Source organism: Dipodomys ordii, unplaced genomic scaffold, assembly GCF_000151885.1.
Source record: "Dipodomys ordii isolate 6190 unplaced genomic scaffold, Dord_2.0 Scaffold154, whole genome shotgun sequence".
Taxonomy (NCBI): domain Eukaryota; kingdom Metazoa; phylum Chordata; class Mammalia; order Rodentia; family Heteromyidae; genus Dipodomys; species Dipodomys ordii.
The window spans coordinates 1,318,497-1,330,822 of NW_012267370.1; the positions used below are offsets into that span (position 1 = coordinate 1,318,497).

General features: G+C 40.8%; 1 protein-coding gene across 2 annotated transcripts in view; it reads left to right on the forward strand.

The window, feature by feature from the left end:
* Nucleotides 1-12,326, forward strand: part of Clcn5 (chloride channel, voltage-sensitive 5) — a 213,339-nt gene that overhangs the window by 174,878 nt on the left and 26,135 nt on the right. Inside the window, exons 1-3 of one of the 2 annotated variants that reach the window (XM_013032412.1) lie at nt 3,385-3,586; nt 5,810-5,961; nt 8,945-9,044. In XM_013032412.1, the coding sequence (XP_012887866.1) occupies nt 5,857-5,961; nt 8,945-9,044 (205 nt within the window). In that variant the 5' untranslated portion in view covers nt 3,385-3,586; nt 5,810-5,856. Of the gene's footprint in view, nt 1-3,384; nt 3,587-5,809; nt 5,962-8,944; nt 9,045-12,326 lie in introns of those variants that run through there. The other variant, XM_013032411.1, reaches the window with a different exon arrangement.

The following is a 12,326-nucleotide window of genomic DNA, read 5'->3' on the forward strand; positions in this document are numbered from 1 at the left end:
AATGTACGCATTATCCTGCCCATGCAATTGTAACCCCTCTGTACAGTATGTTCACAAATAAAATTAAATTAAATTTAAAAAAAAAAGAAAAAAAGAAAACGAACTTTACAACTTTGGTGTGGGGGGGGAGGGTTGGGTGGGGGACGGGGGGGCGAGGATGGGATGGGAAGGCGAAACAAAGGAGGAGGCTACAATGCTTGATAAGAACTGTACTCATTATCATGCCCATGTAATTGTAACCCCTCTGCACAGTATTTTCAAAATTAAAATAAAAAAAAGAAAGTCCCTCCCCTAAAACTTTTGTTAAAACTATATCGCTATACATTTTTTTGTGCCAGTACTGGGACTTGACTTGAATACTGGGCTTGGGTGCTGTCCTTAACTTTTGTTTTTTTTGCTAAAAGCTGGTGTTCTACCACTTGAGCCACAGCTCAATTTCTGGCTTTTTGGTTAACCATGATCCTCAAGTCTCAGCTTCCTGAGTAACTAAGATTATAGGTGTTAACGAAATGAGTTCCCTTCCCATAGCTGAGTACACTCCTTCCCCTCTCCATAGTTTAGCATGCTCCCTTCCTAAGCAACACTAGGCCCATTTAGTAAAGGCAGTAAATAATCAGCCTGCAACCCCCTTTACCTTGGGATGGCACTTCTGTGGGGCAGCTACCACCACATAAGGCAACAAGAGCCCCTTAGAGTGACCTTCAGGTCTGGGTAGCTGCAGGACTCCCTATTTGGACAGCAGCCATAAATCCTAGTCCACCATGATGAGCCCCCCGCCCACACGTCCACACCAGGGTCTCTGTGTCCTAGCCCCTCTAGACCCTTCTAGACCTCCTAGATTATATAGGTCCCCTCAGACAATGGCTGGTGCTTCTTCTCACTTCTCCCTTGTGAGAAGGGGTCTTGCTGGCCCTTTTCCTGGCAATAAACCTTTCTTTCTTCTCTATACCTGGATGTCTGCATGGTTTTCTGGCAAAAGTCCAAATAATCTAACAATAGGAATGAGCCTCCAGTTCCTGGCTAGAATTATACTTTTTTTTGTCTCAGGTCCTGGGACTTGAACTCAGGGCCTAGGCTCTGCTCCTGAGCTTCTTTTGCTCAAGGCTAGCACTCTACCATTTGAGCCACACTGCCTTTTCTGACTTTTCTGAGTAGCTATTGGAGATAAGAGTCTCATAGACTTTCTTGCCCAGGCTGGCTTTGAACTGTGGTCCTCAAATCTCAGCCTCCTGAGTAGCTAGGATTACAGGCACAAGCCTGTAACATCTTTGCTTAATTGGCTACTAAAATACTGTGAAATATTCTAATAACTGCAGTCTTACTTGATAATATAAATGAATTCTATAGTGAACTTTAGATTTTATAAATAAAATTATGTTTAGTAATGGCTGATTTCAAAAGAAGCCCATCAGGTTCTCTTTCACATTAATTTTAGTTCATGAACAGAGTGATATACTTACAACAGAATAAAGTTATACAGATTTCTTGTAATGTTTCACACTTCATAAGGTTTTGTTGTATTGACATTTCAGGATGTATCTGGCCTTAAGAACTGAACAAAGTAGTAAATTTCAAAACCCTGCAAGTAGGCCCTGATTATGGGAGAATACCACAAATGGGTTAATGTTTAACGGTGGCTGTCCTGTCCTGCTGATTCACTTAGATAGTTGGGAGATGACAATTTTATTCTTCTTTACTTGACTGACTGGCTTTATTGCACAATTAATTAAGACCTGCTTAAAAACAGCCTTCAGAACAGAGCCAGAGAAGAGAAAGCCTTTCAGATGATGGAAATGTAATGGTGAATTTATATTGTCAAGACTGCAATAACTACCTTCACCCAGGTTAGATTAATGAGTATCAGAGTACTGCTTTCTAAGGAGAGCCCTACTACAAAGAGACAACTGTGGTTTTTGAATGTCTAGCTGTTATTAAAGAACAGACTCTGTATGGTAAGTTCACATACAATTCAGTTTTTTCCTCCCTCACTCTCCCTTAATGCCTCTTTCCTTCAATTTCTCCCTCCCCTCCCCTTCTCTCCCCTCTCCTCTTTTTTCCCTTCCATCCCTTCCCCTCCTCTTTCTTCTCCCTTCCTCTTCCCTTCCTCTCTGCTAGGAGGGTCTTGAATGAAAGGCTTTGTATATGCTAGACAAACATTCTTACCATCAAACTATATCCCTAGCCTCACATTTTTTACTTAGTTAACAAGGTGCTGGGGATTGAACCCAGGGCTTCTCACATACCAAGCATTCCTTGTATATCTGAGCTAACCCCCAACCCCCGAATCATTTGATGAATCAAATTCTTGCAATGTTTGTCAGGCTGGTCCAGAACTTCTGGGTTCAAGTGATCTCTGTCTCAGCTTCCCAAGTAGCTGGGACTTAGAGGTGCATACTATAATGCCTGGATTCATCTTTTTCTTTAATGCTAATATGTACATAGAAAATGAAAAATAAAATATATGTGACCACTTTAGTAATTATTAGATGATCACTCAGGTGACCAAAACCCAGATGAAGAAAAATGACCAGTGTTCCAGAAGTCCTACCCTTACCATGTGCACTTACCAGACAGTAAGAAACCTTTTCTGAGTAGCTCCTGTCTTTATTTTTGTCATTTTCTTCCTTTAGAATGTAAACATTTGTATCCTAAAATGATATCATTTGTATCTGCCTGTATTTGAACCAAGAGGCATAGAATCCTAACATTGTCTCCTCTTTGTGTCTGGCATCTTTCACTTGGCTTTTTGTTTGTGAGATTTTACCCATGATTGTTTTTATTCAGTGCATTTACAGAAAAACAAAAACAAAGTACCTTTTCTGCTGGGTGCCAGGGGCTCACATCTGTAATCCTAGCTACTCAGGAGGCTGAGATATGAGGATCAGGGTTTGAAGCCATCCTGGGCAGGAAAGTCCATGAGTCTCTTACCTCCAATTAACCACAAAAAGCCAGAATTGGTGCTGTGGCTCACTGGATAAGAGTCTTGAACACAAAAGCTCAGACACAGCAGTGCCCCATTCTAAAGGTTAAGCCCAGGCCGCCTAGCAAAATAAATAAATAAATAAATAACACCCAAAATATTATTTACAACTTCTGTAACTTTAAACATTTTTGGGCATTTCCCTTTTGCCTTCTGGGACTCTCTAGTAAATGGAGTGTGAAGAGTAAAACTTGTCTGGATCTTTTTTTCTTTTTTCTTTCTTTTTCTTTTTTTTTCTTCTTTTTTTTTTGAGCTGATCCAAATGCCCCCTTCCCACTGCTTTGATGGTGTTTGTTTCAATGAGTCTACATCTTTAAGGCTTCTGTGGCTTGGTTAAAAATCTTCCTTTCTCCAAGGCTGGTCCAAGGGTCTGGTCACGTGATCCCCAACAGTGACATCACACCCTGACCGCCCGCCCAGGAGCACTGGTGGCTCTTTAGGTGGCGTTTGTTGCATGCAGTGCAAAGGCAGAAAATGCAGCAAGTGCCTTTCTAAAGTGCCCCAGTTGCGGGGATTCCTTCTGTAAAAGCGCCTCAACTTAAATGACCAAATGCGAGCTGCCAAGGTTATTTCTTCCTTGAGGCAGAAAGAAAACTGTGATTGAAGGTAAGCAGACTTGAGCCCGACCCAGGACTGAAGCATGCCCCCGGGAGCAAGGGATCTGGAAAATCACAAGCCGTGTGTGGTAGGATTCTAATCACTGCCTGCCTTTTGGAGGAGACTGACAATTCCGTCTCTAACAGGAGACCCACGACAAAGGAGGATGATGCAGTGCTCATGTTACCTAGTGATGTAATAGGATTCTTTCTTTCCTGTCGGACGCTGGGGCAGATCTTCCTTTGCCTTTAAGCTGGGGGGGGGGCTCATTTCATATAATAGTGTAACGCTAGATAACTATCTGATGCTTTTAAAAATTAGTTTCACAGAATGCTGTGTTTTTTCCTTTGGAAAGGAGCACTCTTAAACCAGAGCAGATTCAATGGAAGCATTAATGTGCCTTAAAGTGTCAATGTTTGGTTGTTTGGTGTCCAGTGTTTCTTATCAGCATTTGACTTGAGAATTGAAGCAGCTTGGTCTCCTCTGCTTCCCCCTGACCCCCATATTTTATTCTCTTTCTGCCCCTATTTCCTAGCTGGCTTTTCCCCTCCAAGCTCTCAAGCAGCACAACAGCTTTTATCGTTATCAGTATGACACTGACATGCTAGGAAATGCTGGGCTGGTGATTCAGCAGACATCCATTTTACAGCCAGGTACAGAGTGGAGATATGGAAAGGACTTTGGTTTGGGGTTTTAAGATTAACTTATTTACCTCCTCCCTGCCGCCTTCCTGACCCACTCCTATTCTCCAGATGGTTTAGACTCTGCTGAGCTTTTCCTTTCAAATGTGAACATTGCTTGGGAAAAGTATGCTGAATCAGGCATTAGAAGACTGTCAAATTGATAAGCCACAGACAGCTTGGTGTGTTCATTCAAACTTATCCTGTGAGAATGCTGAAGTTGTCTGGTAGGAGTTTATAGTTAAGGCAGGCATGCCGATGGGTCTCAGCTGAGACCCACTTGGGCCTTCTCTGCAGAAGGATTCATTACCAAACTGGAGGAAGCCTTGTCCCTGGCCAAGGGTGATGCTGCAAATGTGAGCTTTGGCTGGGTGAATGAAATGATGGCATTACTGTCATCCTCCCCTTCCTCCCACCCTCCTCCCCTGGGCATCTGCATGGATTCCTCAAGACTATTTTAAATTTTATGTTTAATAGCAAAATACGGTGCCATCTGATGTTGTTGCTGCAATATTTTAAATAACTTTGTGAACCAATGCTTTTACTATGTGTGAGTATAAATGCTTACTTTATATAGTTCTGCCTCATCCTGGCCATCCATCAAACACAGTTTGGTTTAACTGAGATGTCTTGACTCTCAAGGTATATGTTAATACATTGGAGAAGACAATGGTGGATCGCATATAGGGCTACTAGCAAAAAGCTTCTAGTCTAGAAAGGAAGATGATGGAGCTGGGCATGTTCTCAGTGGTAAAAGCCTAACATGTGCAAGGCCCTGGATTCTATCCCTAGCATAACAAGACAGAAAGAGAGAGGATGGGTGGAAGAAAGAAAGGAAGGAAGGAAGAGAGGAAGGAAAAGAATGCACTTAAATAATTGTAATGGAAGTACTGAAAGCCAAGCAGATAAAGGACCATGATGGATGGATAAATGGTTATGTTTTTTCTAGTTGAAAGATCAAGGAGGGACAGTTCAGTAATGAACTAAGCACCGTCCCTCTAAATCTCTGGTTATAAACCAGAAACAGTTTCTACCAGCCTATTATATCAGGGATAAAAGTGTTCTACCTATTGAAGGAAAATGTATATATTCTGTCCAGCTTAACACTTGAAGAAGCTAACTTCCTTTCTTCAGAGTTCCCAGTCAGCCTCAACATACCTCCTAAGATTGAATTACTGCCTTACAAGTAATAGATCGGCAAAGAACTTTGACCTCTTTGTCTGTCTTCTGCAATCTGGAATACCAAGTTCCTTCCTGTCTTTGTTCTATAAGTTATTTCTCATTGCCCACCAGCTCTTGTCACTTCTCACTTCGTATTGTCACTCCCATCTTTCCCTTTTCATTCACACTGTCTTTACCTACATATGGTCTGAGCCTAGACCACAGAAACTTCTGAATATGATGGAACTCCCCACTGGGTTATTAAGTTGTTTTATGAGTGCACCTCTACTGTAATCATTTGAGAGCTTAAGATGGAGCCCAGAAAGGAGGTATTAAAAAATGTTAAGAATGTCTGAAGTACTAACTTGCATCTGTTATCTGTTCAATACAGGGGACAAATCATACAATGGTGGAGGACTAGGTTCTTCAAATAGGATCATGGATTTTTTGGAGGAGCCAATCCCTGGTGTAGGAACCTATGATGATTTCAACACAATTGATTGGGTGAGAGAGAAGTCTCGAGACCGTGATAGGCACCGAGAGGTAAGACAAAAGATGATACAGAGTATAAGGAAACACCAGAGGAAGAAATTAAAGATACACATTCTTGTTTCTATTGTCAATGGAGGGTCTCATTTCTTAAATTATTTTTATTTTTAAAGGTTTCTTGAGGGCATCAAGGTAGCTCAGTGGTAGAGTGCTTGCCTTGCATGCATGAGGCCCTGGGTTCGATTCCTCAGCACCACATAAGCAAAAAGAAAAAAGCTGGAAGTGGTGCTGTGGCTCAAGTGGTAGAGTGCTAGCCTTGAGCTGAAGAGCTGAGGGACAGCACCCAGACCCAGAGTTCAGGTCCCACAACTGGACCCAAAAACAAAAAACAAAACAATAGGTTACTTTTCTATCTCTTTCTTTGTCTCTCTCTTCTGTGTAGGTTTGTTTCACTTTCTGTCTCCTCTTTCTGTCTAGATCTGTTTCTTTTTTCTCTCTCTGTCTCTCTATGTGTCTCCCTCTATCTCTGTTTAGGTCTGATTATCTCTGTCTCTCTCTGTTTCCCTCTCTTCTCTGTCTAGGTATGTTTCTCCTCCTTCTCTCTCTGTCTCTGTGTGTCTCTCTCTCTGTGTAGATCTGAATCTCTCTCTCTCTCTCTCTCTCTCTCTCACACACACACACACACACACACACACTTTCTGCCTCTTGGTGCTGAAGACCAAACCTGGATCCGCCAACACACTAGGTAAGTGTTCACCACTGAGTCGCACCCCTCAGCCCTGATTTTTCATTTTTAAGCCTTTCCCACCTCCTGATGAGTTTCCTCACAATCTCCTGAGCCATGGAGTCAGGTTGTCCCAGGTACAGGCTTTGAGAAATTCCTTCTTAATCTCTAGAAATGTGGTAAATCCAGAGTTAACTTATCATAATACAGGAGGGGTAATGTCTATATTTTTCATATGATGTCTGGAGCATACCCATATACTCTTACCAATTAATTATGTAGGCATTAGAATTGGGATTCTTGCTGGTTCTGGCATTTCTGTTTTCAGGGCTGAGTTTATCATTAGTTGCATATTCAACAGGTTATTCAAATTATGAATCCCCTGTGATATGGGCAAGGATATATTTTTCATATTACTGGTTACATCTCAGTAAAATGGTAGCAGTTAATAACTTGAAGCCAATTAAAATGTCCATGCAAACATTACTTAGTGTAAACTTTTCTGAGGGCGGGTACTGGGGTTTGAACTTAGCACCTCACATTTACTAGACAGTTGCTCTACCACTTAAGCTATAGCCTGCCTGCTACTTTTTTCCCAGAGCTGGCCTTTCCCTCCATCCTCCTGCCTCCACCTTTGAAGAGCTGGAATTACAGGCACGTATCATGCCCAGGTTGTTTTTGAGTCCAAGCTGGCCTCAAATTGCAAGCCTCTTATATCTGATTTTCATGTAGCTAGGATTACAGGTATGAGCCACCATGCCTGGTACACTAACTGTGAGAAAATCAGGAAAGAATATCACAGGGGAAAATGTAACTTTGTGTGTGTGTATGTGTGTGTGTGGTTTTTTTTTTTTTTTTTGGTCATGGGGCCCGAACTCTGGGCCTGGGCACTGTCTCTGAGCTCTTCAGCTCAAGGCTAGTGCTGTACCACTTGAGCCACAGTGCCACTTCTGGCTTTTTCTGGTTATGTGGTGTTGCGGAAGTGAACCCAGGACCTCATGCATGCAAGGCAAGCACTCTACCACTGAGCCACCTTCTTAGCCCCACTTTGTCTGTTTTGACCAATGAAATTAGAAATTTTTAAAACTTTGAGGTTTATAATTTGTTGACATTTGTGATATTGTAGATGAAAGTGTGGCTTTATCTACACTATCTTAAATATCTTAAATACTTGGCTAATCCAAGTAATAAGTAATGGTACAAATAAGGAGGAAGTACCTGTAACAAAACTGTCAGACTACTGTTTGTTAAAATGTGCAAACTGGCCAGTTGCTGGTGGCTTATGCCTGTAATCCTGGCTTTTCAGGAGGCTGAGATCTGAAGATTATGATTTTAAGTTAGGCCAGGCAGGAAAATCTGTGAGAGTTACCTCCAATTAATCACCAAAAGAAACCAGAAGTGGAGCTATGGCTCAAGTGGTAGAGCACTAGACTTGAGCAAAAGAAGCTCAGGACATTGTCAGGGGCCTAAGTTCAAGCCCCAGGACAGGCACTAAAAAAAATGTAGACACTGAAGGGTTAAATTGACAAGGCTAGGATCTAAGTGGTTAAACAGTGTACTTTCTGATACCCTTGGATACGCCTACAGATATCTGAAAATAAAAGGGATACATCACAAATATCATTTATTATCTGTGACCAATGTACAATTAAGGGGTTTGTGGGATCAAGTCTAGAATTTGCATGACCTAGACCACAGATCCAAGATAATAAACCTGGACTTCCACTTTCATCACTCAGATAAATCCAGGTTTGTTTATTCTTTACAAAGTAATCAAACTATTTGCTGTGAATCAACTGTTACTGTGATTGGGGACAAATAACAAATAAAACAGGTTGAGACTACAGAAAATTAGTGACTAAATGAAGATGTTCTAAGTAAGGTATTTTTTGGGTATTGCAGCAGTGTAGATGAACTGGCAGAGTTCAGGAGACCTTAAATTTCATGGTAAAAACTGGTTCAGCTAAAGATTTTATGACAAGTAACTCTGTTTCCTGGTGAATTTTCATTGTATTTTTTTCTTTGTTTTGGTGCCAGTCCTGGGGCTTGAACTCAGCTTTTTTGCTCAAGGCTAGCATATTACCACTAGAGTTAAAGCTCTGCTTCTGGCTTTATTTGATACTTATATGGAGACAAGAGTCTCAGCAGGGGCTAGATTTAAACTGTGACCCTCAAATGTCAGCCTCCTGAGTAGCTAGAATTACAGGCATGAACAACCAGTGTCCAGTTGTCATTGTATTTCTTTACTGAGAAATTTTGAGATGTAAGAATGGTGTGTGTAGAGTGTAACAATGTTCTCTCACTTTCTCCTAGATTACCAATAAGAGCAAAGAGTCGACATGGGCCCTAATTCACAGTGTGAGTGATGCTTTTTCCGGCTGGCTGTTGATGCTCCTTATTGGGCTTTTATCAGGTATGGGAAACTATGTTAGGATTCAATTTAACAATTCTCTAAAAATCATTGTGTGCCTTTCCCATGAGTCATTCACTAAGAAATGCCATATTTTTTCCACCTGAAATGAATTGCTGGGGAGACTTTTGGAAGTTCAGTGTCCCCATCTATAAATGGGTGATACTACCTGTATCATATCCTTTAAATAAATAAAATGCATTTAAACTCCTTTGTGTGCTATGAAATATCATGCTTGTTTTAAGGTGAAGTTAGCATTATTTTTCTAGAAGAAGAGTCCTTCTGGTGGATGGCTCCAATAGGATTTTTTGTGACAGTCCCAAGGCTTAATCTTAGGGCCTGTACTGTGTCCCTGCACTTTTTTGCTCAAGCCTAGTGCTCTATCACTTGAGCCACAACTCCACTTCTGGCTTTTGAGGGGTTAATTGGAGATAAGAGTCTCATGTACTTTCCTGCCTGGACTGGCTTAGACCCTCAATCCTCAAATCTCCACTTTCTGATTAGGTAGAATTACAGGTGTGAGCCACCAGCATCCAGAAGTTAGGCAAGCTTCTTAAGCTCTGGAGGCCTTAGTTTACTGATTCATGAAATTCAATAATGAAATACCTATCTTGAAAGTTTTGTATAAAGGTTAAATAAGATATGACACTTAACAGAGTGTCCAGTTATTAAAATTACTATTGCTGTTACCTAAGGACAATAATTTATGAGCCATGGAGTAGAAAATGACTACAGTAGACCCTGGGTATCTATAGATCAGCAGTTAAAAAGAGACACTATTGAGGAAAACCTGCACTTACTCGGGATACATAGAGCTCAGTGTTGTACTGCATATAAATGATTCATTTTTCTCATAACATATGCCACCAACATTATCAAAACTATGCTGCCTTTTGACAAATCTCAAATTTTACCATATTACTTCAGTTAAGCATACTTTTTTACCTTAGTTTTATGGGGGGTGGGGTACCATTTGCTTTTGGGAGGCAGATTTTCACAAAATTAAGGGTGGGGAAACAGCTGATTACATGATCATTTAAACACAACTGAAACTAGCACAGTACTGACTATGAGCTCCTTTGTATCCACTGAGCTCCATAATGTACACATGGTAATTTAGAAGTTTATTATTAAAAAAATAAACTGACATGTTGAATGGGAGTGCCTTTGTACAACTATTTAAGGATAATAAAACACTAAAAAAAGCCAGGTGCTGATAGCTCATGCCTATAATCCTAGTTACTCAGGGGGCTGAGATCTGATTGTTGTGATTCAAAACTAGCTTAGAAAGGAAAGTCTGTAAAACTCTTATCTCCAATTAACTGCCCCAAAAGCCAGAAGTAGAGCAGTGGCTCATGTGGGTAGAGCACTAACTTTGAGCAAAACAGCTCAGAGACAGCACCCAGGATATGAGTTAGCCTGAGGACTGACACAAGAAGAACATTTAAAAAACAATAAAAATGAAAGTTTTTTTTGAAATTTCCTTTGATTTTTAAAAATTTATTATTTTTGATCATAATCAAACTCACATGTAATAAATCTGCAAGTAAGGCAGCTTTACGGTAGAGAAAATCAGGAATGTCTCAACCATCCCTAGTTAAAAAAAAAAGTCCAGGGAAGGGTTTGGCAAACTTCTTTCTATAAAAGGAACCAGACAGCAAATATTTTAGGGTTCACGACCTATACAGCACCCATTCCATTCACCTGATATGAACAAAATCATCCATTGACCATGGGTAAACAAACAAGCCTGTCTGCCACAAGGTTGTCTTTATTGTCAAATATAGGGGATACACAAGATTTGGACCTTAGGCTATTGTTTGCCAACTGGTATCATGGAGCGCTGACCCCTCTGGCTCTTCTAGGAGCAAGAACATAGTAGGTTTGGAACTAACCTAATGGACTTGGTAGTTTATTATGCCAAATTGCGAGAGGCCAGGGAGAACAAAGATGGTAGAGAAAATGTTGAATAGTCTAGCAGTTAGGAGTATATTAACTACCTTGAAAATCCATCTCTGATCTATATTAGGAGCCAGATTTCAAGGGAAGGCAGGGAGTATAGACCTTATGGTAGTCAGAGGGAAGAGGAAGTAAAGCTTAAAGTGATATGAAATGTTACAACTGTAATCTTAGCTACCCAAGAGGCTGAAATCCGAGGATAATAATTTGAAGCCAGCCCAGGTAGGAAAGTCCTAGAAATTCTTATGGCCAATTAGCTAGCTAAAAGCAGGAAGTGGAGGTGTGGCTCAAGTGGTAGAGTGCCAGCCTTGTGAAAATCTAAGACACTATGAGTTCAAGCACTAGTACTAGCACAAAACAACAAAAAACTTGAAATGGTCACAAAGACAAGCGGTAACATTTTATTCTTTGGAGCAGGGCAAACAACAAAATTTGTAGCCAGAGATGAAAGAGCAATTGGGTAAGGTAGAAATAGAAAAGAATGCAAGACTGAAGGCAGCAAGGTTGTGTAAAGTAAGAAACACACACACGTGAAACAGAGAAAAAACTAAAATATATCAAAGAACGTGCTAATTTTCTGAATCCAGTCAGTTAAAGATCAGTAAGAGAAGGAGAAAGGCCTGGTAACTAGGAGTGGCCAAAAATCAGTATCTGGCAATGGGCTGGATTTGACCTGTGCTAATGCTTGTAATACCTACCAAAACACACAGGACATGGCCTCTCCCCTGGTTGAATATCTTCATGTTTTTAACACATTTTTGGTCACTGGGGAGTCAGTGAATATTTTTCTTTCTCTCATAGACAGAGTATTTTGTTTTTAAGTATTGGAGAGTAACAATAGGAGCAGTGTGCCTGAATGCAGGAACAGTCTGGGAATTCAGGGGCTGTGAATTTTATGAGGTCTTTACTATTTCCCTAAAGCATGATTCTGGGCCATTTAACTTTTCTGTGCTAGAGTTTGCTTTATCTGAATAACAGGAATGACTAGAAGCTAGAATAGAATCTCAAATACTTTAACTATCTTAACCCTATTAGTCTAGTAACTATGCTGTTTATGCCCCCTGTTCCTTGTGGGGCTTTTTGTTTGTTTGTTTGTGTCCTGGGGCTTGAACTCAGGGCCTGGGCACTGTTCCTGAAATTTTTGCTCAAGGCTAATGCTCTACTACTTGAGCCACAACTCTACTTCTTTTGATGGCTAAGAGGATATAACGGGCTGGACGCCAGTGGCTCACACCTGTAATCCTAGCTACTCAGGAGGCTGAGATCTGAGGATCGTGGTTCAAAGCCAGCCTGGGCAGGAAAGTCTGTGAGACTCTTATCTCCAAT